Source organism: Aotus nancymaae, unplaced genomic scaffold (assembly GCF_030222135.1).
Source record: "Aotus nancymaae isolate 86718 unplaced genomic scaffold, 86718_ANA_hifiasm-v0.15.2.pri h1tg000006l, whole genome shotgun sequence".
Lineage (NCBI taxonomy): Eukaryota > Metazoa > Chordata > Mammalia > Primates > Aotidae > Aotus > Aotus nancymaae.
The window spans coordinates 80,016,831-80,043,366 of NW_026988417.1; the positions used below are offsets into that span (position 1 = coordinate 80,016,831).

General features: G+C 40.7%; 1 protein-coding gene across 11 annotated transcripts in view; it reads left to right on the forward strand.

Moving 5' to 3' along the window:
* AFF1 (ALF transcription elongation factor 1) overlaps positions 1-26,536 on the forward strand; it is a 201,481-nt gene that overhangs the window by 160,395 nt on the left and 14,550 nt on the right. For 7 of the 11 annotated variants that reach the window (XM_012437709.2, XM_012437711.2, XM_012437712.2 and 4 more), the window contains 9 exons: positions 4,702-4,756; positions 4,882-4,919; positions 7,242-7,398; positions 12,490-13,422; positions 21,378-21,470; positions 23,120-23,232; positions 24,176-24,413; positions 25,109-25,200; positions 25,708-25,768. In XM_012437709.2, the coding sequence (XP_012293132.1) occupies positions 4,702-4,756; positions 4,882-4,919; positions 7,242-7,398; positions 12,490-13,422; positions 21,378-21,470; positions 23,120-23,232; positions 24,176-24,413; positions 25,109-25,200; positions 25,708-25,768 (1,780 nt within the window). The remainder of the gene's footprint in view (positions 1-4,701; positions 4,757-4,881; positions 4,920-7,241; positions 7,399-12,489; positions 13,423-21,377; positions 21,471-23,119; positions 23,233-24,175; positions 24,414-25,108; positions 25,201-25,707; positions 25,769-26,536) is intronic. The other 4 variants (XM_012437714.2, XM_012437715.2, XM_012437716.2 and 1 more) reach the window with 1 other exon arrangement.

The window sequence follows — 26,536 nt, forward strand, 5'->3', positions numbered from 1 at the left end:
GCTTTGTAATTTGTAACCTTCCATTGACCCTTAGAATGTATGGGCAGTCCTTATTTCTGCCGTATATCAAGAAAGGAATCAGAGCCTGATTGCTTTGAAAATGCTGGGATTCTGAGGCCAGGCACAGTGGCTCACACCTATAATCCCAACACTTTGGGAAGCTGAGATGAGAGGACTGCTTGAGCCTTGAAAATAAATGAATTCAGCCTGTGCATCTAGTAAGACCTTGCTTCCACAAAAAATTTCTTGAAAAAATTGCCGAGCATGGTGGCACAAACCTATAGTCCCAGCTACTCAGGGGGCTTAAGTGGGAGGGTCACTTGAACCCAAACGACGCAGAGGCTGCAGTGAGCCATAATGGTGCCACTGCATTCCAGCATGGGTGACAGAGTGAGACCTTGTCTCAGATTTAAAAAAAAAAAAAAAGATTCTGGATGTGCTCTGGAGCCCAGCCTCTGTCTCCTGCCTTATGTGCCATTGCCCATCCTATCCCTGGATCAGTTTTACATTTGTGAGACTCTAAGTTTACACATTCTCACATACTTGTTAATGGTTCTTGAAAAGTGTTACTTTTCTTATTATTTTTAGCACACCTGATAGCATGGTTGTGACTTATTAATTTTAAATAACTACTGTGAGCTTGACTTCACTTACTCTTTCTCAAAATGATTATAAGAAATATTAAGCCAAGAAATAAGGTTATGTAAATACTTTTTGGGTCTGAATTGAGATCTTACAAATATTGGCAGTGAAAGCTTTGGGCAAGCCCAGTCCCAAGAAATGGAAAAGAAATGGCTACTTGTCTCTATGTCTTCACACTGTAGCAGCTGGGCTGACTCATGCAGTGTGCCTGCCAGGACCTGTATGTGGCTCTTTAAGCTTTGCTAGAACAGCTGCCTGAAAAATGTATTTGTACAAAGGGTTTTGAGAATTGTTTGTTACCTGTAAGCAAAAAGTTTACATAACCAAATGTAAAATGTGATGAAACCTATATGTAGTTTAAAGAGTTGCTCTATCTGAGCAATTTGGCTTCTTTTGAACAGTATCAAAGTAGGTAATACGGTTCCATATGTTTTGAAATAACTGCCTTGCCTTGGAGTTTGAAAATGAAATTAGTAATTTGACCAGTTTTAAAGTACGTAAGATTTAAAGTTAATTTATTTTCATAAGGGAAACACAGCATATTGAGTTTATTCCAATAGAAAAGTCATTTTATTTTAAATCAAGGTCTTTCTCTTGGTGGGTTCTGGAACTTAGATTTAATTCCATCAGTTAGGTTTTCTAACCATTGTGTCAAATATTGGCCAGAAAAAGGGGATCTTGTATCAGATGGGATAGATTGCATCCTAGCTCCAGCATGCGGCAGCTTCATGATCTTGGGCATGTCAGGTGGCTGTTTTTCTCATCCTTAGAATATGAAGGGATGGTCAAAGCCACCACACAGGACTGTAATGATAGGCAGCGTCTGTTCTGATCACATAGTGAGCACACCTACATGGTACTATTACTCATTCAACAGAGGGGTCTTATTCATTCAGCCTCCCTTTTTTTTTTTTTAAGAATATCTGCCAGTTTCTAGACAGAATATAAAGGTGAAAATGACTTGATCCCAATTCAAAAAAGCTTATAGATGAGAAAGAAGCAGCATATCCATTGAGCTTTCTGTTCTCTTGACCTAGGCTTTATTGCTATGACTGAGACTGGATCTAAGAGATTTGGATTCTCTTGTGGGGACAGAGGGGCTCACCCAGGTGTGCTGTAGTCCATTTCCTCCTCCTTCACATTCGAGGACTGGTTCTGCACATACAGTGTGTGCTTGGCTGCAAATATAGTTTGTGGGACAGGCAGACGACATTAGCCTCTTAAATTTAAAGGAAATTTAAATTCCTTTAAAATTTGTCTTTATGCCTAAAAATCCTTCACCTGTCATCAAGCAAGCTCTTTTTTCAGTGACATAGATTTACTGTTTTTAAAAAAAACATAATGGCATTCATGATTAATATATTAGCATAACTTAGTTATGATTTGCAACTTTTTAAAAAGGTAGATGTCATACATTTTTCTAAATCAAAAGCTTTAGAAAAAAATGTTTCTCTTGCTGCAATTTTTTCCTCCAATAATAGCATGCTAGTTTATGTTGAGATACCCACCTCTGGTGCTAGAGTAAATCATGCTTTCTGGAATATTCTGTGCTTACTCTTGGCTGTGCCTGCAGACACTAGCAATACACATGTCTGCTGATTCTCATGTGAGATATGTTTATTAATTATCAAATAAATTATACTCACAAATTTTTATTAAGTAAAATACTTCATGTATAAATCTCAGTGCATCCCAAATGAGGGAGGAGAGGTTTTGTTTAACCATACTGATTTATGATTTCTGAGTGTTTCTTTGGAGGTAACTTTTGCAATCTTCCTTCAGAGATCACAATTCTACTCTTTAGGTTCGGAATAGGTTTTTTACCTGCAGGCTCATTTTGTTATAGTCTACATAATTGTCTGAAGGGAAAAATTTTAGAATCTGTGACGACATATTCATGGTACCTGTTTATCTTGAAGAGGGAGAAGAGCCAAAAGGCAGAACTTTCTCTAACTTTCTGATGTACTTTAGGAGAGCACATTCATGGAAGTTAGATGTTCAGTAGTTAGAAGAAAAAGTTATAGAATTTTTAATCCTGTGCTTAGGAAGTGTGGTTGGATTACATGATCATTGATGTTACAGGAATTAAGGCAAATCAGTTTTATTGAAAACAAACCTAGTAACTAAGAAAGAGGTCCCTTTTTTGTTTTATTGTGGTTGGTGGCTAATATTGAATGCACTTTGCCAATTTTTTTTTCTGGTTGTATTATACTTTACATTTATTCCAAAGACATGTCTTTTATCTTTTGCTTTTGTGTATCCCAGCCAAGCCACCATTTAGCAATAAACCTGTTGAGTGACTGTTTCTTGTATACCATTATGTTGCTAACTGCCAAGTCCTGTGACTGAAAGCTGTATTTTCTAGCCTTGAAAAAAATATGAATTTAACTGTACACGGCGGCTCACGCCTGTAATCCCAGCAGTTTGGGAAGCTGAGGTGGACAGACTGATTGAGCGCAGGAGTCCTAGATCAGCCTGGACAGCATAGTAAGACCTCATCTCTACAAAAACACAAAAGTTAGCTGGGTGTGGTGGCATGCTGCTGTAGTCCCAACTATTCAGGAGGCTGAGGCAGGAGGGTTGCTTGAGCTCAGGAGGCAGATTGTTGCAGTGAGCCAAGATGCTGCAGTGAGCCAAGATCACACCTGGTAACAGAGTGAGACGCTCTGTCTCAAAAAGAAATAAAAATATGAATTTAGCTTCTGTTAGATAAATATTGAACAAGATCTACATTTGCAAGTTGCTAACAGTTTTCATTTTATTTAGAAACTTATCCCAGTATGTTTTTAGTACATTTATGAAAGTTGTTTCTTGGCAGAATTACCACCTCATGTAGGCGGTCATTTACGAAAGAGCCAAGTTTTATTCATTTTCATTAGAAAATATAGTGATTTTTATCAGGATTTCCAAAGTAACCATGCCCCTTTCTTCAGTGGTAGATAGTGGCTTTGCAGTAAAAATCATTAGATTTTTGAATAGGTATTTTTGGAAATACTGAAGGATTTTAACCTCTAATAATTCGCTTTTTGGAGCATTGGTAACACTCCAGCAGATTATTGTTTTCTTTTCAGTTTTACTTATAACATTTCCTCAAATAGCCATGCTCATAAAATTTGGGGAAAAGGGGAGAGAGGAAGCAATTACTGATTCATTCCTGTGATATTTGGGTATATCTATGGAATAAGGTCAAGGGTGGGCGGAGGGAGTTCTTAAAATTTGACAACACATGTATAGATTGGAAAATATTTGCTTTTTACTATTTAGGTTCACCATAAGCCAGAATGCCTACAGATAAGTTTGAGGAAATGAACTGATTTTTTTTCCCACTGAAACAATAGCAATAAGGTTAAACATAATTTGTTGGCAATCTCGTTTGTATTACTGTTCTTCTCATTGGTCAGTGTTTACATAGGCAAAAGAGAATAATTCATTATGTGTCAAAAATAGAGCTCACTGTTAATAACGTCCTTTGGACAGAAACGTAAAGTAACTGCACTGTTGGGTGATAGTTGCCTTAATAGCGTCAAACATCTACTGTGTGTTTAATTCTAATGTTGCACTTTTTATGAGCCTGGCACTGTTCTGAGTGCTTTACAAATATTCATCCAGCTTTAATTCGTTTATTGGCTAATTACTCTAGTTCAGTTAGAGCTTATGGAAGAAAGTAATTGAGTGTAATATGTATCTCTCCCCTCCACCCCCGCCATTTATTCTGTTTTTGTGGACCCTGACCTCACTGATTGGGAGCTGGGGACTTTAGTCTCAGGGCTTGCAATGAATCTTCGTCATGTGGTAGATCTGCTTCAATGTTTGTAACATGTGAAAGAATCTGTTTTGAGATGGTAAGAGGTTTGCACTTAATTGTATGTTGTACATTGTAATTGTATAATTGTAAAATTTACATTTCTAGGAAAATATAGCATTTAATAAATAAAGAGAACTTACACATATCCTGTCTCTCTTTTGTTTAATTAGGCATATTTTCTATTTATATGCTAGAAAAGTTGTTAGAAATCATTTCACATTCTTTCTTCTTCTTTGTGTCCCTGCCCGTTCCAGCATGCTCGAAGACGATCTTCAGCTCAGTGACAGTGAGGATAGTGACAGTGAACAAGTAAGTGTTGTGCACCCTGTAGTACCAGGAATCCTTTAAAATCCATGTAACATATCTGAGCTGCTTGTTCTAACCTGTTTTTTGTTCTTTTCCCGGTCCTTCTTCCCCTTATTGTGAATGCCTAGACCCCAGAGAAGCCTCCCTCCTCATCTGCACCTCCAAGGTACCGTGTGGATTTCTCCCCATCTGTACAGAATGTTTGCGATTTTTTACCAAATGGGAAAAATAAAGCTTTATTTAGTACTTTCACAGTTTTTTCATGGGAAGGACCTGAAGGATCACAGTAAAAGAAAAGTACCTGTTTAATATTTTGGAAGCTTAAATCAGCCATAGGGAGGTTGTTAACCCTATAAAAGCAAGATCCCAACACTCATCCACATTGTCAGCATAGATGTTAAAGATTTTTAAGTGTTTACAGGCATGCTAGCTCATACCTGTATTTCCAGTACTTTGGGAAGCCGATGTGGGTGGATCACTTGAGGTCAGGAGTTCAAGACCAACCTGGTCAACATGGTGAAACCCTGTCTTTATTAAAAATACAAAAATTAGCTGGGTGTGGTAGTGCATGCCTGTAGTCCCAGCTACTTGGGAGGCTGAGGCAGGAGAATTGCTTGAACCCGGGAGATGGAGGTTGCAGTGAGCCGAGATCATGCCATTGCACTCCAGCCTAGGTGACAGAGTAACACCCCATCTCAAAAAAAAAAAAAAGGAGTTTACACACACACTTAAAATACAATTTATCATGAGTATTAGGTAATCAGTATTTGAAAAGTTAAACTGATGAGCCCAGTGTTTTAATGGAGGTAACAGATTTGCTGTTTTCAATAAAGCTCAGTTATTTCCAGAACTTCTTTTCCACTATGCCTGTTTTCTTAGTTATATGAATTTTCATATTGTTTCAACTGCTTTTCAAAATGATCAGCAGTGCATTTTAGTGTGATGGGAAGTGGAACAAGCCAGCCATACTTTAGGAAATGTGATGACTTAATTTTTTGAAAATATGAACTATTTGAACTACTTTTACAATATTTTCCTCTGGTAATATGCCAAATACCTGCCTTTCACGGACAAAGTTACATTATTTTACTCCCTTGAGATGTGCTCATCCACTCAGAGATGAGATCAGCAATAAAATCTTGTCCATTATGCAGGGGATGTTACCGTGAATGTGGAGGAAGCCCATGTAATTATGTGCACTCTTACAGATTTGTAAAGTTTGCTTGTTTAATTATATCTTATTTTGTTCAGTAATTTCTGGTGGGTTATGATGACTCTTAAACATGACAAGGTAGCCTAACTTTGAAAAGTCAAGGGAAAGGAAAAAGAAAAGACCAAGCGGCGGTACACATTTGAGGCAGGAGTAACGTTGAGAGCCCAGCCCCTTTTGCTCATAACTGGCTTACGCTCTTCAGCTGCTGGTACAGACAGGGCTACAAACTGGGTATAGCATTTTTGTGAGCAAATTACATAGTGGTATTGTGTGTGTTTTAAAATTACGTCAACTAGTGATTTTGTTATTTAATAATTTTATTCTAGTATGTGTTATTTACTAATCTATTTTGAAAATATTTTAGGTAGATTTGGACTCTGTCCACATTATAGTTAATGATTTATTGCTTTAATTAATATCATCTAGGGTGAGACTAAGATTATATATGCTTCGAAATTCTTTATGTGTCTAGCAGTGTGATCAATGTGTTTTCTCACTAACTTAGATTTATTGCCCCATTCTTAAAATTTGTAGTAGGTAATCTCTACTTTGGCTGATATTTGGGGATGATCTCTAAGCCACTTATAAAGAATGGTCTATTTTGTAGTTGCACCAGGAAGTGTGAAAGGGTTACTTGGTTACTTTTGAGTTCACCTTGCAAAGGAGCACCATTTATATTTAACGGTGTTTGGCTGCCACCCAGTTCTTGTGTAGAAAATATAGGGAGATTTTAACTCACTGGCTTTTCTTTTAGAAATTAATTTTATTTGGTTATGTGTAGCAAAGACCAGCAAACTTAAAGGATCAGATCGTAAATTTTTAGGCTTTGTGGGCCATATATGTCTCCATTGCAACTGTTCAAATTTGCCATTGCAGCATAAACGCAGACACAGTACATTAAAAAAATGGGCATGAGTGTGTTCCAATAAGAAATTATTTAGAAAAGCAGGCAAGCAGCCTAGGCTATGGTTTACCAAGCCTTCCTATGAAGCACCCAGCATCTAACTTAAATTTTGGATCACTTGAAATACTCTTCAGGAGTAAAATTTCACAGGCTTCTCTTTCATTCATTTATCTGGTAAACTCTTTTCAGAGGTTTTTGCTGTTCTATTAAACTACTTTGGGCCTCTCTCAACTGGATGATGTGATAGTTTAGCAGTATAACTAATACAGAGGCCCTTCCTTTCAAGTAGCAGAAAAATGGGCAGGGGAGAAAGAGAGAAGAAGTCCATCTTGCATGGTGCCTTCTAATTTTATCTTTTGGTTGCTTTGCAGTGCTCCACAGTCCCTTCCAGAACCAGTGGCATCAGCACATTCCAGCAGTGCAGAGTCAGAAAGCACCAGTGACTCAGACAGCTCCTCAGATTCGGAGAGCGAGAGCAGTTCAAGTGACAGCGAAGAAAATGAGCCCCTAGAAACCCCGGCTCCGGAGGTACCGTGTCCCCCTCGAGATGGCCACCTCAGATGGCAGCATTCTGTCCTTTGAAGCTAGAGTTTGTGTTGTGAGTCAGGACTGACCATGCGACTGAGTCGTGCTGTCCCATGGGGCAATGCTTTCCTGCTCCTACGCTGTATAGAGCCATCTGTTTCTATTTGTTTGTTTCTTACCAAATATTTAATAAAGGAGAGTTGGGGAGAGAGGTCTTCTCTCCCTTGTTCAAAACGATAGGTCCTTCTCTGTCATTGCTAGTGTTGTTTTGAAGATCAACTCGTTAAGAGTGTTTGCACACCATTTTCTTTTCCCTTCTTAAAAAGAAAACTTGGTTTCTGTAGGCTGCTGTTTTAATATTAATGAGAATTCTTTTTGAAATTTCAGAAATGCATGAATTAAGGAAAGCAAAAAGAGACCACCTGATTTAGCAAAGGGCAGGAATGTGAACTAGAAATAAGTTATCAGGAGTTCTATTTTCGAATCACTAAAAGCCATGCATTAAATTGATGGCAAAGTGATTTTGCCAGGGTTCTGTTTTTTGCTCCCTTCTGCCCCATGTAAAACAGAGATAATGGTGTTTGCTTGTCACCACTGAAAATCTTAAACACTAAATATATCTAGAGGGTTTATGCTATTTACTGGCTTGTTGGGCACAAGAAATTGTTAGAAACATCTAACAGGGTTGCCAAATACCCTCAAAATTTAGGTAGCAGTGTAAAAATTATGCTGGGAAAGAAATTAATGAGAAGGGAAGGCATTCTTTTCTTTTTGGTGAATGAGACCAGCCCATATCAAGAAAATTATTCCAGATACTTAATATGGGAATGCCAGGAAATGAAGCTTTCTAATTAGGAAAGCATTAAAAAGCTTTCTGTATTTGTCTCTGTTTAGAAAGCGAAGCAGGTCCAATTGGGCATTAACTGAATACATCTGGAGCTGATATAGGGAGACTTCAGGGTTTTGTCTGAGGGTGAGGGAGGCTGAGAAAATAACTGGCTGTCATTTTCTGTTAGCTGTGAATCTGTGTCTGGCACAGAAAATAAGAGCTTGATATGTTTTGGAGTGAACAGACATACATCAGAATTAACTGCACTTGAAGTGCCTTTCAGATTTTAGAAACTACACTGTGTGTTTCTGGGGCTCTTTGTTTCCTTATATGATACTAACGGCTATTGAAATAGTGTTTCTGTGCCTCAGGGAAAAGGATGCTGACTCTGCTGTGCAGATAAATTGCGTGATGTTCACTGTTAATGCTTATAAGATCTTTGCTTTATGTTTCACCTTATTCCATAAGAAAAATCTTCATGCTAGTTAGATTACTGACATAGAAAAGATAATTAAGCAACATTTAATTCAAATAAAATGGAAATGGTACGAATTTGGCATAATAATTGAAACTTGAAAGAAAATCTCATGTTTGTAGTAATGAGACATAGATATATTTTATTACTCGAGAAGTTACTAGAATAGAGTGAAACCTCTTAGGTGTAAAATAAATGGTCCCATCCTGCCTTATCTTTTAAAAATACCTTACTAAAAAGGCTAGTATTTGTATGTATTGCAGATTCAGGGTTGGGAACAATATGTGTTATATACTGAGGCTCATCATCCTGGGAATATTTTATCTTTGTTTAGATTTTAAATTTTTCCTATTTAACTCTATCTCTTTTCTTTTACAATAAATACCTGCATTATTATAAATCTCTGGTGTTATTTTGGAGTAACATGAATTCCATAATTAGCTGTACATACAGATATTAATGAGAATTCTTTTTCTTTAATATTCCATAATCAGCTGTAGATATGCACCCACTGTAGATACAGCTGATTATGGAATTTTCACTCTTAACTTTCTCACTCTTTATGTCTTCTTTTAATTTTTGTGGGTACATAGTAGGTGTAGGTATAGATGTTTATGGGTACATGAGATATTTTGAAGCTCAACACTTAATTCAGAATCATAATTCATTCTAAAATACCCTAACTTTTGCCCGTTTATTAAAACATCTAATAAAAAATTATATCCCTTTTTAAAATTATTTCTAATTTGCAGTATTTGGGTTGCATCAGCACTGGGAAGACAGATTGGGGGTGGGGTGAGGAGAGGCAGAGGAAGGAATGAAAGTTCAAACTTTGATCCTCTAAACAAAGATAAAATATTCCCAGGATATTTGATAGTCTAAAACCTTTGGCACTTTTATTCACTTAAACTTTATTTTTAAAAATGTTTTATTTTCATTTTTATTTATTTGTTTTTATTGAGCCAGAATCTCATTCTGTTACCCAGGCTGGAGTGCAGTGGCATGATGTCAGCTCAGTGCAACCTCTGCCTCCCAGGTTCAAGCGATTCTCCTGCCTCAGCCTCCTGAGTAGCTGGGACTACAGGCACGTGCCACCATGCCCAGCTAATTTTTATATTTTTAGTAGAGATGGGGTTTCACCATGTTGGCTATGCTGGTCTCGAGCTCCTGACCTCAAGTGATCCACCCACCTCGGCCTCCTGGACTCCCAAAGTGCTGGGATTACAGGCATGAGCCACCACACCCAGCCTAAAAACATTTTTAATCAATCGCTTATTAAAACATTTTTCCCATCTCAGGCACCCAAATAATATCTCAAAGGAATTGTATTCATTTCACAACTTAATATTGGGTATATAGGATTGACCCTACCTGTACCCCTTGTCTGGCACAACTACTCAATTTTACCCTCAAATTGGGACATGGGCCTTCCTTCTGAACATTTTTAGGACTGTAGTAGAAGAAACTACTTTATTTCTGTAACGAGGACATTCCTTCAGGGACTACTAAATGTATCTTAGTGCTGTCCTGTTTTCGGGGTTGGGGGGAAAACTGGATGTTATTTATATTAGGAATGACTTCCCTTTTGGGTTCACATGTAGTCTTCTGTTTATTAAGAAAGAGCATGTCAGGGATTGGAGTGCAGTTGTAAACATGGCCAGTGGGTGAGATATGTCCATACCTTTCCTGAGGAAGGGTGTGAAGGCTTCTTGCCTGATGTGATTGACAAGTGATGTATCTCACTACCTTGTCCCATCAGTTAACTGCTTATGTAACCACACCCTGAAGTCTCTGCAGGAAATCATGTTTGACAAGTGGGTATTGTGTGCTAATCTTTTCTCTACCCTTAACAACCCTTCTGCCTTCTTAGAATACTGAATACAGATTTAGATTACACGTGACAAAATGCCTGGCACATAATAGTAGTTTCCTCTTCCCTCCCTCTCTGCCCTTACATTCAGTTGACATAGGGGAACACAATGTTATCATAAGCAGCAGTATGGGGTCAACAGAAAAAAAAGAAATTACGCAGTCATCTTTCTGTCCACAGAATGTTTCTGCCTGGTTTTTTAAGTTTCTTAGTTCTGTTAAAGTCACACTAAACCCAAACTATCTACCTGATCGTTTTACTACCCAACCTTTTCCTGACCAAAAAACCTTTATGTCATAGCCACATATTTTGCATCATTAGATTTTCATGTTTTTGTGGAGTTAAAGTATTTGGGATGTTCCAATGAGGAAAATTTCAGCAGTCTTTCTTCCCCTTAAAACTTTTCCACCTACTGGAGTGGTCTCCTTATCTATAATCTAATCAAATAAATCTGAAGTGGGATGTCTTTCAATTAATTCTCTGATACATTATGTATATGACTTATTCTTACAAACCATCTCTTAGAGTGGATCTTTAAAATAGTATTTTTCATAAGGACAGTGATATACTGTCTTTAAAATAAATGTAACAACTATCACTGTTAGACACTAATATTTTTCTGTATGATATGAAATCCACCTAGAGGAATACTCAAATATCTCATGTACCCGCTGTATGCAAGATACAGTAGTGGAACTTGGAGGCACAAGAGTCTCTGTCATTCTTTTAATAACGTCTAATAGCTGAGTTGGAGAGACATGGTGGAATGCAGCAGCAGTTAATTTAGCAACAAAGGTTGAACTAACAGTTAAGATAACAAGCCAGGAACCTCTGGGTTTTTTTTTTTGTTGTTGTTTGTTTGTTTGTTTGTTTGTTTAAGACGGAGTCTTGCTCTGTTGCCAGACGCCAGACTGGAGTGCAGTGGCGTGGTATCAGCTCACTGCAACCTTCGCCTCCCAGGTTCAAGCAATTCTCCTGCCTCAGCCTCCTGAATAGCTGGGACTACAGGCACATGCCACCACTCCCAGCTAATTTTTGTATCTTAGTAGAGATGGGGTTTCACTATGTTGGCCAGACTGGTCTCAATCTCTTGACCTCATGATCTGCCTGCCTCAGCCTCCCAAAGTGCTGGGATTGCAGGCGTGAGCCACCGTGCCCAGCCCAATGTTTGACTTTTAAACAGTTCACATGGGACTAATGCTTGGTTAATGTGACCCAGTTGACTTTTCATCCAGGTGTAAAAATTGCAAATCAGTATATACTCTATGTGATATGATAACTTTGTCAACGTATAAATGTTTACTGCATAATGCTTATAAATAAGTGAGAGAAATGGGCCTGTTATTCTAGTGCTTTGGAAGACTGAGGCAGGAGGATCACTTGAGGCCAGGAGTTTGAGGCTGCTGTGAGCTGTGATCGTGCCACTGCACTCCAGCCTGGGTAACAAGAGTGAAACTGTCTCAAAAAAAAAAAAAGTCATCTTCATTTGAAAAGTATGTCTGAAAAAGGATAAAGTGTGACCCCACCAAAACTTAGTTTATTTGTTTACTGCCTTCTGCAAATATTTGATAAAATGATTTTTTACTTATTTCCTATTATTCCTTAATAGTTTACAAACCAAAATGTGTCAATTCTGTTTAAATTATACTATAATTACCATAGAATATGTTACAAAGATTTCTCAGCAGTTAGCAGTGGCCTGTTAGTTAATATTTGCTATTACCAAATTTCTAAATCCCACAAAAAAGTGAAGGTTACTTTAAGAGTTGTTACAGAGCTTGACTTCTAATCTGAGTAGGAGGATGGCATCTAAATTCTTAGGTTTGGCATGACAGTCCTGTATAATTGGGTGACAAGCACAAAAGAGTAATTTGTCATCATTGGTCAGTTAACACTTATGCTTTCTTTCCTGATTTTTAGCCTGAGCCTCCAGCAACAAATAAATGGCAGCTGGACAACTGGCTGACCAAAGTCAGCCAACCCGCCGTGCCGCCAGAGGGCCCCGGGAGCACAGAGCCCCCTCAGGGGCACCCAGAGAGTAAGGGTAGCAGCGAGGGTGCCGCGAGTCAGGAGCGTTCTGAATCCAAAGATCCTCCCCTGAAAAGCTCCAGCAAAGCCCCCCGGGCCCCTCCGGAAGCCCCCCACCCTGGAAAGAGGAGCTGTCAGAAATCCCCGGCACAGCAGGAGCCCCCGCAGAGGCAAACCGTTGGAACCAAACAACCCAAAAAACCTGTCAAGGCCTCTGCCCGGGCGGATTCACGGGCCAGCCTGCAGGTGGAAAGGGAGCCGGGACTTCTTCCCTACGGCTCCAGAGACCAGACTTCCAAAGACAAGCCCAAGGTGAAGACGAAAGGGCGGCCCCGGGCCACAGCAAGCAGAGAACCCAAGCCAGCAGTGCCCCCCTCCAGTGAGAAGAAGAAGCACAAGAGCTCCCTTCCCGCCCCCTCTAAGGCGCCCTCAGGCCCAGAACCCACGAAGGACAATGTGGAGGACAGGAGCCCTGAGCACTTTGCTCTTGTTCCCCTGACTCAGAGCCAGGGCCCATCTCACAGTGGTGGAGGCAGCAGGACTAGTGGCTGCCGCCAAGCCGTGGTGGTCCAGGAGGACAGCCGCAAAGACAGACTCCCATTGCCTTTGAGAGACACCAAGCTGCTCTCACCGCTCAGGGACACTCCTCTCCCCCAAAGCTTGATGGTGAAGATCACCCTAGACCTGCTCTCTCGGATACCCCAGCCTCCTGGGAAGGGAAGCCGCCAGAGGAAAGCGGAAGATAAACAGCCACCCACAGGGAAGAAGCACAGTTCTGAGAAGAGGAGCTCAGACAGCTCAAACAAGTTGGCCAAAAAGAGAAAGGTGAGTATGGGGAGACGGCCCTAACCTAGTGTGGGCCATCCCTGCTGTTGGCTTGGCGGTTGATCGGCCCTTGATTTAAGCCCAGTTGAGTTGTCTCACAAGTCTGCTTTGATTCGCTGTAATCTTTGCGCCTTCTACCAGTGTGACCTGTCTAGACTTTGCTTCTCATTCTGCAGATGGGCATTGACATGTGTTGTGTCCCTTCATTGGTCTTTCTAGTTGGAAAAAAGATGAGGCAGTCATTAAAAATGATAGCTGCTTTTAGGATAATGTAGCATGTAGGGCCAGCCCCCCATCCCCTCCCCCCATTTTTAAGACAGGGTCTTGTTCTGTCGCCTAGACTGGAGTGCAGTGCTGCGATCTTGGTTCACTGCAGCCTCTACCTCTGGGGTGAAGCGAGGCTGGGACCACAGGTGTGCGCCACCATGCCCAGTTAATTTTGGTATTTTTTTGTAGAGGTGTGGTTTTGCTGTTGGCCAGGCTGTTCTTGAACTCCTGAGTGTTCATGTGATGCACCTGCCTCTGCCTCCCAAAGTGAGGGGATTATAGGCGTGAGATACCATGCCCAGCCTCATTTTTGTTTATTCTTAATACTGGCATTTACCACCTGGCCCGTTAGGTTTTGCCTTAGAAGTGAAGATCTTATATTAATTGAAATGTTAATTCCATATTCTGAATTATTGAAAGAACTGCTCTGTACAAATTTTACTCTCACAGTAGGATCTTTTATGCTAATATCACTTCCATATTTTAACACATAACCGTATAATACCTCATTACCTTACTAATATATGGTTAGTATCTCATTGAGTAATAGAGGCTGATAATGGCACATTGCAAAGTGTTGACTATGTCATTTTTTTATTATAATTTTGGAAGATTCTTTTGGATACAGAATGGACATAGTAAAAGAGAGTTGCTACATTATTTAAGATTATCTGTTAGTTGAACATGCCGCTATTTTAGACAGTCTCTTTCCTTTTATTTTGAATCATTGAGCTCTTGTTCTATTTGTTGCTTTTTCAAGATGATGAAAGATTAGTGAGTATTTCCCTAGTAGCATTCCCAAGTCAACTTTTCCAAGAATCAGAGACAAAGTCACAAGAAGGGCCAACTCTCTCCTGCTGAGAAGGAATAAAAATTTTAACACTCTTATAAGTACATGAAAAACTTCTTACTCAGCTGTGAAAGTTGAGCTAAGAATAACAAAGGAAAAAAAGATCATGAAGCCTGCTGTCATGCCCGAGATTCAACTGATTAATCCACTAGGTTAAAAATATAACACAAGTTTACCAAATAGTAAAGGGTGACTGCTTTCTTCAGAACCTCCTCACAGCAGCCTGGAGGGTATGTGTTGCCACCACGTTTGTAGCAGGCAAGTGGAGTGGGATGGAATCCAGTGCTGATGAGTGCTTCTGTCTCAGCTAGAAGAGGGCATATTTTCATGCCAGAAACTTCTTTAAACTTTTTGTATGGGATGGGGGGTGTGTGTGTGTGTGTGTAAAGGTACAAAACATGGAGAAAATTGTGATGGACCTGGTTAGGAAAAAGGTACCTTTATATGATACACCTGAGAAAACTTCAGGAACACACTCATATACCTCCCTGTCCTGGGAAATCTCCCATCTGCTATAGTCTTTTCCAGTGCTGACCTTCTGCATTGGCTGGAGTGGGGACAGGTATTTGCTTCTGAAATGCTTACCTACTATGTGGAAATGTTAGAACCTGGAGGATCTCCCAGAGAGCTCAGCCCAGTTCATACTCCAGTGCAAATCTAGAAGTGTTGCTTGTGGCTCTAGAAAGGGAAACTTCCAGCTCTCCCTGTTGACTGTGGGAACTGTGCCCTCTAAAAGCCATTCTCAGGTTTTGGCTGAGCACCTCTTGGGCAGCTCATTTATCTTTCTGTTTAGAGCATGAAGAAATAGTGATCCCTTTATCTTAATCGAGTGCATGATTTCTTCAAAGTGCTGTCGAGCTGCTGAGAGATCTGGCCTGGGGAACAGTCTGCCTCCGTGGTACTGTCAGGATTGATGTCTGACCTGCTGGTTCCAAACCCCGGCTACACATTACAGTCATCTGGTAGCTTTAGCACTGATGACAGGAATCCCCAACCCCCACTGGTATTTTTAAAATTCCTCTGGTAATCCTAGTGCCTTTCATGGCTGGGAGCCACTGAAGCAGAGCCGTACTACAGGGCCCAAGACCATACAGAGCTAGTTATTTGGATCCAAAATTGCTCAAGTGTGCAGTGTTTAGACATCATGATCCAGGCAAATAGAATTCTTGGCCTGAAGTATGTCACTAGTTAGAAACATAAGTTAGACGCTTTCAGGTAAATAAATATTAAAAACCAGTCAACTGTATTCGTATTTCATAATCAGAGAATCATGTGTTGTTTGGTTTAACTTCCTGCTGGATTCCAGGTGGGAGATGTGGAACATATTAATCTCAAATTATTTTCTGTACAGGACAGGTTGTCCCTGCTTCCTCATTAGTGTTCTGACTGCCTGTTCGGGGCTCTCTGCCCCTGGCCCTCTGACCAGCATGGTTGCTCCAGTGGCACCAGTGTGTGGGCCTACTCTCCATGGCAGAGGCAGGGCTGTCTACCTTGGAAGCCTGGGCACTGCTCACATTTGGATAATGAAGATTATTTTTCATTTTCTTCATTTTAAATGTGAACATTAGAAAAAGTTCTCCTAGCATATAGAGCAACAGAAGAACGTGCTTGATCCTTCACATTAGTGGAATTTAGTGTTTTTGTTTAAAGGCCTCTTAGAGTCTATCCCTCTTGGCACAAAATTTAGCAAATGTTTTCTTTCAGAAGTTTTTCAGATCCTTGAATCCACTTCAGACTTAAACGTGTATGTATATGTAGATGATCATAAAGAGTTAATGATGGCTAACAGCTGAGGCCGTTAGACTCAGCACCTATATAAATGCACACATATTTTTTTACTACTTTACACCAGTGGGTAAGGAACAGTATATGAGGAAAAGTGGAGAAAACTGTGATGGTGAATATCCGTGACCTCATGTAGTATTCTTTACATAAACTACTGAATCTCATCAGTCTAATTATAGTTTAGATTTTAAAATACCAACTTATGTTTTCTTCTAAAAGTTTTTAATTTTTAGCTTAAAGACTGTTCTGTTAATCTACTTAGTTTTTAGAGACAGTGTCTTGCTCTGTTACCCAGGCTGGAGTACAGTAGCATAGCTCACCAACCTCAAACTCCTGGGCTCAAGTGCCCCTCCTGCCTCAGCCTCCTTAGTAGCTAGGACTACAGGCACATGCCACTGTGCCCACCTAATTTATTTTCTGTAGAGACGGGTTTCACTTTGTTGCCCAGGCTGGTCTCGAACTCTGGGCCTCCAGCAATCCTACCTCAGCCTCCCAAAGCAATGATGTTACTGGTTGAGGGTAGTTTTCCAGGTTCTTGGTCTTTTGAAGAAAGAATTTAACAAAATGCACAAAAATCCAAGGCAGTGAGAGCAGAGATTTATTTTAAACAGAAGTATACTCCACAGGGTGGGAGCTAGCTCAAGCAAGAGACTCAGAACACTGGTTACAGAATTTTCTGGGGTTTATATGCCCTCTAGAGGTTTTCCATTGGTTCACTCTAGTGGCCCATGACCAGTCTGATTGGTTGCAGGGGGGACCAATCAGAGGTACTTTGATTTTCTAGCTGCCACACAGAAAAAGGAGGGGTTGAAAAGGAAGTAGCCTCTGATACCAGTTAGGGTGAGTGGGCCTTAGGTTCCCTGCCTCAAGATCCTGTTCTCCTGCCTCACTGGGATTACAGTCGTGAGCCACCATGCCTGTCCTGTATTTTCTTCTTTAGAATTCTTAAACCAAGCTTATAAGAAAAGTTGAAGTCAGGAATCAATATATCTATACAATAATACCCAACCAGGCCAGTGCAATTGGAAGCCTTCTAAAAATATACCTGGCTGGGCAAAGTGGCTCACACTTGTAATCTCAGCCCTTTCAGAGGCCGAGGCAGGCGGGCTTGAGCCCAGGAGTTCAAGACCAGCCTGGACAACTCTGAGACCCTGTCTCTGCAAAAAATTAGCCAGGCGCTGTGGTACATGCCTGAGGTCCCAGCTAAGGATCACTTGAGCCCAGGACTTAAAGGTTGCAGCGAGCTGTGATTAGCCACTGCACTCCAGCGTGGAAAGCAGAGTGAGACCCTGTCTCTAAAAAAAGAAAAAAACACCTAACGTGCATAAAGCTACATGTGTGAGCCTTGGATTGTTCTAGGAGCTCATAGAGATAATTCCTCACTTCATTCAGTCATCTTATAGATTGCCTTTCAAGTGAAGGATAGCCTGTCTTAATTGTCATTTAGATAAATAACTGAATAAGGAGGTACATGCATTCACGTCCTTCTTTTCCTTTTTCTAAATAATTGCTTTGCTGACCAAGAAACTTTAACTGTTTTGGGAAAAACATTTATGTGTTTTGAGGAGTGAGGAAGGGAAGCTATGATGTGTAGTAGGAAATGCATTTTTATTGCAGGGAATGATTGGCTCAGTCCTTCCCTTCCATCTAAGATCTGACTGTCTTTTCTTGGGTTATTGCTTCAGATCAGCACCCCCGGTTATCCTTCAAAATGAAAGCTTATCCCTTCTGATTTACCAAGGCCACTTACATCTAGATTTCTTCATGCCTGTTAGTTACCCTGAGGAGAGCATCACAACCGTATGCATGTGTCATTGCTTAGGCTGTTCTGAGTCATTCTGATGCCCATGTGCGTTCCCTCACCGAAGAAAAAAAAGTGGATTCTTTTCCCTCTTTTGTAGCACTCATCCCAGTGAACATAACCTGTCTGCACAGTAAGTCCCTGGGCCTGATCTTGGTGCAAACTTGAGTTGCTGTCCCTTATGTCTTTTTCATATTGAACGTTCTTCAGAGGCGAATCATAGGGAAGTCCCTGTATTTCCCCAAAGGTGCTTCTCCAGTTTTCTGTGTTCATGTCCTACCAAGCTTATTTGCTTCCCTTTGGGAGAAGATAGCAGAGTCTTAGAATTTAGATGCTGAAAGAACCTCAGTGGTCCCTTGATCAGCTGCCACCTTTTTATAGATGAGATCCAAAAAGGCACTAACGTAGCTTGGCTGCTGAGTTAAAATAGGTCTGCAACTCAGGCGTGCTCCGTCCTCCCAGTCCAGTGATCTTTCCTCTTTTCACACGTGTTTCTGCGTGCAAGTGTCTGTTGGGAGGATTCTCCAGAGGCGCACAAGGTCAGTGTACTGCCTCTGGCAGTGCCGGTTAACGAGACAGTTACGGCGTCATCCCTGCCTTGGTTCCTCCACGGCCCACACCAGTACCACTCAGTGCCCACACACATTCCTCCCCCACTTTTTCTACTCCTGCAGATGCTCCCATCTTCCTCCACAGCCAAAACTGCCAATTAACTACATCTTTCCATCTGTTAGAATCTCTGTGGCCCCAAATAAGTCAGTTCTGGAAAAAGCCACCTTCCCCCAGCCCCCACCACCCCCCTGCTTCCTACAAGTGTCTGCCTGGTGAGCCAGCTGCAGGGTGCCACAGCCTGCCCAGAGGCTTTCTCTGACCGAAAGTGACTCGGCCCCTTGCAAGCCCATGTCTTCCTTTTATGGCCTTCACTCTTGCCCTGTGCCCCACTGTGGGTGGAGCAGCATCTGGCAGACGATCAGGGCTGCCTGACCCAACAGGTTAAGAAAAGCAAACAAGTCTGTGAGGACTAGTTCGTCAGCCAGCAGCCTCCCTTTGTGGAAGGTGAGGCACCATCCTTGAGACAGTCAACCTAGTAGAAAAAGAATTTCTGAAACCTAGACCGTAAGCTAGATTCCCTGAAGTGGGGGTGACCTGGGGCTAAACCACAGGGCAAAGGGACTTCTTTTTCCTCCTGAAGAGTATCACTCTCATCTGAATGGCTTCTTGACCCAGAAAACTCTAAAGAACACCAGGCCTCCCTTATTTCAGCAGGTCTTGTTCTTGGAATTTGGGTCTGCATTTCCGGTCATCCAGCACTGCATGCCTCCCATGTTAATGACCGTTCTACATCCATCCATGTAAAGTTGTAGTGCAGTCCTGCATCCAGCAACCTCAGCTGTGTCCCTGAGCTGTTAAGCTGAATTTCTGTGCCAACTGACACACACTGAGTGCCTACTCTGGGGAAGCCTCTGTGACTGTTCCAGACCGAAGATGACAAAGTTCCAAGTGCACAGTGTACAAAAAAATACCTCATGCCCGCTGGCTTGATCTCAATAGTTAAGCAAAATCAACAGAAGGGGATTTTTGCTTTATTTAGTTTGATGGCTTCCTTTCTGTCAGCTTATAGAATATTATCTGCTTCTAAGTTGCTAAATATCAGTATAAAATAGTGTATTCCAGTAAGTGCTGATGCAGTTGTTAGATGCTGCCGCTGAAGTTAGTACTCACTGATTTCTCTCTTGTTGGCTGTCTGCTTGAGTCACCGATGGGCACAGCCAGAGCTAGAACCAGTCTGTGAGGACTGATTTGCCATGACTTGTATCTTCATGTGTGGTTTATAAGGTCTGCCAGATTGGTTAATATTCACAACCAGCATGTCCTAAGTAAAATGAAACTATACGAACAAAAATCAGCTCTCATTCCACTGCTAGACTTTGGTGTTTTCTTTAAGAAGTAGCCTTGTTAATGCTTAGTTTTGCCTTGGGGGCCTTAATGTATTATTAACTGCATGGAAATACCCTTCCTTTAAAAAACATATTTTACTACTTCATGTTCAAGTTAGTATCCATCTGGATATTTTAGCAAAGTTTGACATTTCAAAGATAAATTTTCTGTCTTCTTGTAATGTTTTTTGGGCTGGCCTTACTTCCTTTAATCTAAAACTCAGTACCAGTTCACTGGGCTGTTTAGTAACAGGATAACCTGGGCATAATTAGGTGCTTAATTGACAGAGGGGTTATCAGTACCAGAAGTCAGGTTCAATTTTAACCCAACCGTTTCCAATTGATTCTTTTTTCTCCACCATTATTCACTCTCTCTCAAGTGTTAACCACTGTGAGCTATTGAACAGAGGTTTGTATGCTGTGCAGAGCCCTGTCGCAGTGCCCAGCAAGCCTCTTGTGGTGTGTGGCAGCACCTTTAACCTCTAAATTGTGCTCCAGGATCTGCTATTGGTCCATGCTTACAGGAGGAACAGCTGTATAAATTTCCTATTGCATTTGATTTGTGGGCTTAGAACTGAGTTGCTTATTTCATATATTATCTCCTTTTTCAGTCCCTCAGGGTACATTTTTCCAACTTCTCTAATGAATGATTACATTTCTGAGTAGCTGATCTGTTTTTATCTTAACATTATATTTATAATTCCTTCTTTGCATTGACTAATCTGATTAGTAGTTCAGAACCCAATTTGCAGATTACCTGTAACAAAGTGTGAAGAATGGTGTTGTCAAGTAGAAATACTTGCCACATACGTAATTTAAACTTTTCTAATACCACATTAAAAACTATAAAAAGGGGAGGAAATGGAAAACTAGTAAAAAAAATTTTTTTTTTGAGACAGCGTCTCACTCTGATGCCAAGGCTGAAGTGCAATGGCACAATCTCAGCTCACTGCAACCTCCACCTCCCGGGTTCTAGTGATTCTTGTTCCTCAGTCTCCTGAGTAGCTGGGACTACAGGCACACACCACCACACTGGCTAGTTTTTGTATTTTTAGTAGAGACATAGTGTCACCATGTTGGCCAGACTGGTCTTGAACTCCTGACTTCAAGTGATCCATCCACCTCAGCCTTCCAAAGTGCTGGGATTACAATCATGAGCCACCACGCCCAGCCTAACATTTTAATAATTATATTTAATGCAGTATACCTAAAATACTACCTTAGTCAACTCCCAAAATATGTGTCAGTTATATCAATAAAAAAACACTTAATATAAAAAATATTACATTCCCCTTTTGTCCTGTCTTCATTTCAGACTAACCCTGTTCAAATTGAGGTGCTCCCTCGATGTGGCGATGGCTGCCAGATGCTAGCATGCAGGACAGTGAGAACTGATAGCCTCCCGAGGGTACGAGCCTTCACTTGGCCTTAATTTCTTTCTTCATCCCGTATTTTCCCTTCTTAACATTCTCACTTGTGCACATACCGCAAAATCAAAAACGTATCTTTGTAAGCCACTCTGAAGGAAACCGTTTTGAAACAAAATACTGCATAATGAATAAAAGTGTTTTTTCCAAAGGAATCTCTTGAAGGGCTGGATGGATGTGCACATGCAGGCACACTGGTTTGTAGAATGCCAGGAAAAGGGAGGGAATTTTTTTTTTTTTTTTTTTTTTTTCTATTTTATGTGGGGCCAGGCTGCTTATTGGTGTCTGGGCAGCAGACCTTGAGCCTACACATCTTAAATTATTAATTTTTCTTGAAGAAATTCAGGAGAAGAGGAAGACACAGTGGTGAAAACTGGAGCCTCCCACAGTTAATTTGAAGTTTTTTTTTTTGTTTTTTTCTCGTTTTTTTTTTTTTTTTTTTAAAGAGAGGATTTCAGGTTTGTTAGGGATTGGCCTAAATTGACTGGTGTTCCAGATTTCTAACTTGGTGACCTGACACTTGGGGAGTTTCATTCAAAATGCACATGAGAATTAATTGAAGGGTCCCACCCATCACTTACCTGCCACCTGCTAGACGGTATGTGGGCTTCTTCCTGAACCCACAGCCACGGGAAGGAGGCCATCAAGAAGTCTGCACATCAGACTCCTTAGAAAGCTGGTATATGTGCTAACAAGTGAGGCACAAGAACACGAGAAAGACTTTGATCACTTAAATTCTGTGTTGTTTTAATGATTTAATGTATTTACCACTTTATTTAGTATAAATGGATGCTTTTGAGGAGCTTAAATTATTTTTTCTTTTTTTTTTTTTAACTCTCACACTAACAAGTTAGAGGTACTTAAATAGTGACAGAGTCCCTTTTCCTTACTCCACTAAAATATGTTCAGTCTTTTTACAGTTTTTTTTTAAATAAAAATGTTTCTGTATATGGAGGGATATAAAGACAATATTAAAAAGTAAGATAATTCAATCAGTGGAGGGAAAAACGTGTTAGCCAGAATCCCAGACCAACTATTTCTGTTGTTGTTCTATATCTTTGTCGTCCTTTCTGTAAAATATACAGGGGATTTTGTAGACTGTTTCCCTTCATCGTTATTCTTATTTTTCAGTAGAAAATAAAGTAAGCTTCAAATAGTCCATTCTGAATTTTATGCAAACAATAACCTGGTGGGTATAAGTGGATGGTTCTTTTGAAAGAAGTTGGAGGAACCCTCATAAAAAATCATTTCTGTATTACTTGATGTAAATATGCGTGTTTCATGGATCTTTTACATTTAGAAAAACATCAGTGGTGTTTTGAAGGCCACTTACTCGAATTATCTGTTACTTTAGACATCTTCCTTTTCCTGCATGGGAGAAATAGTTTTTCTTCATGCAAAAAAAATCTGTCTCAATAGAAATCACATCAAATCTACATTGTCCTCTGCCCACTCCCCATCACACACACACACACACAGACACATGGTAAGTACTAATAAGGTTGCTGTGCATACAGAGATGTCTCCAAAGGTTGACTACCCTCTTTCCTTTTTCTATATTTTCTTTTCTATTTTGTCTGTACAATTATGTTTGTAACAGTTTGCTTTGCTGATTATAATGTGATAACAGGGTGAAGCAGAAAGAGACTGTGATAACAAGAAAATCAGACTGGAGAAGGAAATCAAACCACAGTCCTCTTCATCTTCATCTTCATCCTCCCACAAAGAATCTTCTAAAACAAAGTGAGTATAGAGATGAGCAATCACCTGATCTCTACAGTGATCAAGTCTTCTTGGGTCTTGACACAGCAAAGAAATTTTTCTTCTGCAGTAGAATCAGTGGATTAATAAACTCAGGCTCATTTGGATGATGTATGAAGTTTGTTTTTGTTTCTTTCATCCATGAGGACCTTACAGGAATTAACAGTTCATTAGATTTATCAGAAACATTTTCACTATGGACAATTTCTTTAAACATCTGGATTTTTTTTTCCCTAAGGGAAGATAAGAAAGGTACCATTATTTTTACTTTGCAGAATTGGAAACAAACACACACACAGAGAGAAAATGACTTGTTCAAAGTCAAAGAATTCTTCCTGAGCGTTGGAGCTAGCATTTGGACTTCGGGAGCCTGGCTTCAGTGCGCTCCCTCTTTTAGAGATGACTAAGAATCTGTAGGGCCACTCAGTGTCTTTTTCTGGGAAGAGGGATGGCAGGTGGTAGTGCCAGGAAGACATAACTATTACAAGCAACTATTATTTACTCTGATTTACTCAAGAAATTACTTCAAAAAATGTGTTGGCAAAAACAAGTGCGTAGCGTCACCACGTGGGAACCGACAGATGGGGAAGCCTCAGATGTGGAGGGTGCAGCTGCGCTCGCCTTCTTGTCAGGGAAAGGCACGAGTGGGAAGCAGCTGAAGCAAGCATTAGAAGTGGGGAAAGTCAGGACCATTGGCAGACTCTACAAGCTTAGTGAAAAATTATACAGCTTCATTTAGCATTAATGGATTGGGCAAGAATTTTGAAAGACTCAAGAAGTTCCTGAAATTTGGCCTTTTTACAGCATGGTTTCATGCTTTGTGATACTCTAATCTCTTGTGCCAGCAGCCAGTTTGTCACTAAACAATGAAGCTGCGTGATGTGTGCTTTGCTTCCCCTTAGTTTTACATGATGTTTCACTCCAGGAGCTCCAGGCCCTCCTCAGAGTCCTCAAAGAAGGAAATGCTTCCCCCGCCACCTGTGTCCTCGTCCTCCCAGAAGCCAGCCAAGCCTGCACATAAGAGGTCAAGGCGGGAGGCAGACACCTGTAGCCAGGACCCTCCCAAAAGTGCCAGCAGTACCAAGAGCAGCCACAAAGACTCTTCCATTCCCAAGCACAGAAGAGTGGAGGGGAAGGGCTCCAGAAGCTCCTCGGAGCACAAGGTGAGCAGGGGCAGCAGTCATTGTGTAAGATGGGATGCATTGCTGTACCTTGACCTTCCCAAAGAAGACAAGGTCCTGATGATGGCACTTCAGAACTGTCCATTGCTTTTAATAAGGCAATTATTTGTGTTTAAAATGCTACTTTTTGGAGGGAGGGAAAAAGGTAGTTAATAATATACAAAGATTTAGGTGTCGAGTTACTCTTCTTACAGTGATTTCAGAGGTGAAAAATCAAAATAGATTTTTGTGCTAGTGTTTGGGTGTTTTGCAGTAAGAAATGGTTGCCAAACACATTCTGCTTTGAATGTGTTTGATCGCAGATACTTTGATTCTTGGTTATAATGGGGAAAAAATGAGCCACTTTCTCAAGTAAAAGTTCCTCTCTTCCTGTTAATCTGGGTGGAGTGGGATGGTGTGTTTGGATTGGCTAGGAGAAAATGTTATGTGTGGCTTTGTGAGTTCTCTGATCTCTTAGACATTCTTGTCTTGTCTTTTTGAGTCTCTAGTAAAATCAGAACCAACACTTCAGTTGAATCTGTAGCTGAGAAAGTGTTTAACCAGGCTAGATTGTGAAATGTTTGATTTATTCTTTTTTTTGAAACCAGAATTTTGGGCTGTGTAAGAAGGATGATACTTTTGGGACAATGGTCTTAAATGTTAGAGTGTAATCTGTATATTGATTTTTTTTTTTTAAGGGTTCTTCCGGAGATACTGCAAATCCTTTTTCAGTGCCTTCTTTGCCAAATGGTAACTCTAAACCAGGGAAGCCTCAAGTGAAGTTTGACAAGTAAGACTTCAGACAGATGCTTTCTTCTTGCCTTTTTTTTTTTTTTGAAATAGAGTTTCACTCTGTCGCCCAGGCTGGAGTGCAGTGGCACAATCTCTGCTCACCGCAACCTTCATCTCCCGGGTTCAAGTGATTCTGCAGCCTCAGCTTCCCAAGTAGCTGGGACTACAGGCATGAGCCATCACTCCCGTCTATTTTTGTATATTTAGTAGAGATGAGGTTTCACCATCTTGGTCAGGCTGGTCTTGAATTCCTGACCTCAAATGATCCGCCCTCCTCAGCCTCCCAAAGTGTTGGGATTACAGGCGTGAGCCCCTGCACCCAGCCACTTCTTGCTCTTTCTTCTTCGATTTCCTCCACCCCTCCTTATTTCTACTTCTCCTCCTTTGCTTACCCTCTCCACTCCTCTTGTCCTCCCATCCTTTTTCACTATTGGTCTTATCTTGCCCTCGTCTAGTAATTTTCAGCTCATATGACCTGTCCCTGGTTTTTCCTCTTCTTTTTCAGACAACAAGCAGACCTTCACATGAGGGAGGCAAAAAAGTTGAAGCAGAAAGCAGAGTTAATGGTTCGTATTGGCTCTTCATCCCTTTGGTAGACTGTTTGCTGATAGTGAAAAAATTTTGGGTAGTCTCCATTCTGCCATACTCCATGTCACTCAGTGTATTTGCAGTGGAAGGTGGTGGGTGCAGCAGGCACCGGAGAAGGGAGTGTATGGGCCCTGCCATTGATCACAACAGACGCATGCAGCAAGATCAGGACCTTAATGATTAAGGGGTAGGTGGTTCTTGGTGGTGTTATTTTCTTTGGCTCCATTGATTCTGTCTAATCATGGGCAAATACACAAAGGACCTAGTCACAAGTTCTATATCTAAGTAAGTGAAAGTTAATCTACCTGCTGGTGGTTTAATGCATGGGTGCTTTTTTATTCCACTGGATCAGATCTTCGATGTGAAAAATGAGTCCTGCTACTGAAACTCCATCAATGTGTGTTTGCTCTAAAACATTTCTCAAGGCAAGGAAGCCTGTTTACATTCCAAAATTATCTTAAAGCCTTGAGAGGCTGACTTGAAGGAAGAGCTGAGCTAGGCTATTAGATGGGATTTTAAGATTAAGGTAATGATTACACTGTTGGTAAACATGCTTTAAAGACGTGAATTCTTTTTAGCTATTGGCTTTTGGACTTTCTGAAAGGTGGTGGTTTTGTGGTTGTGAACGTAATTATGCTTTTACATCTCTACTGCAATAAATATAAAGAGATAATGTTTGCCCTTTGTCATAAATATCCAAGACTCGTGCTTTTTGCTTACGTAGTGAGTCCCCAAACCTAAATCCC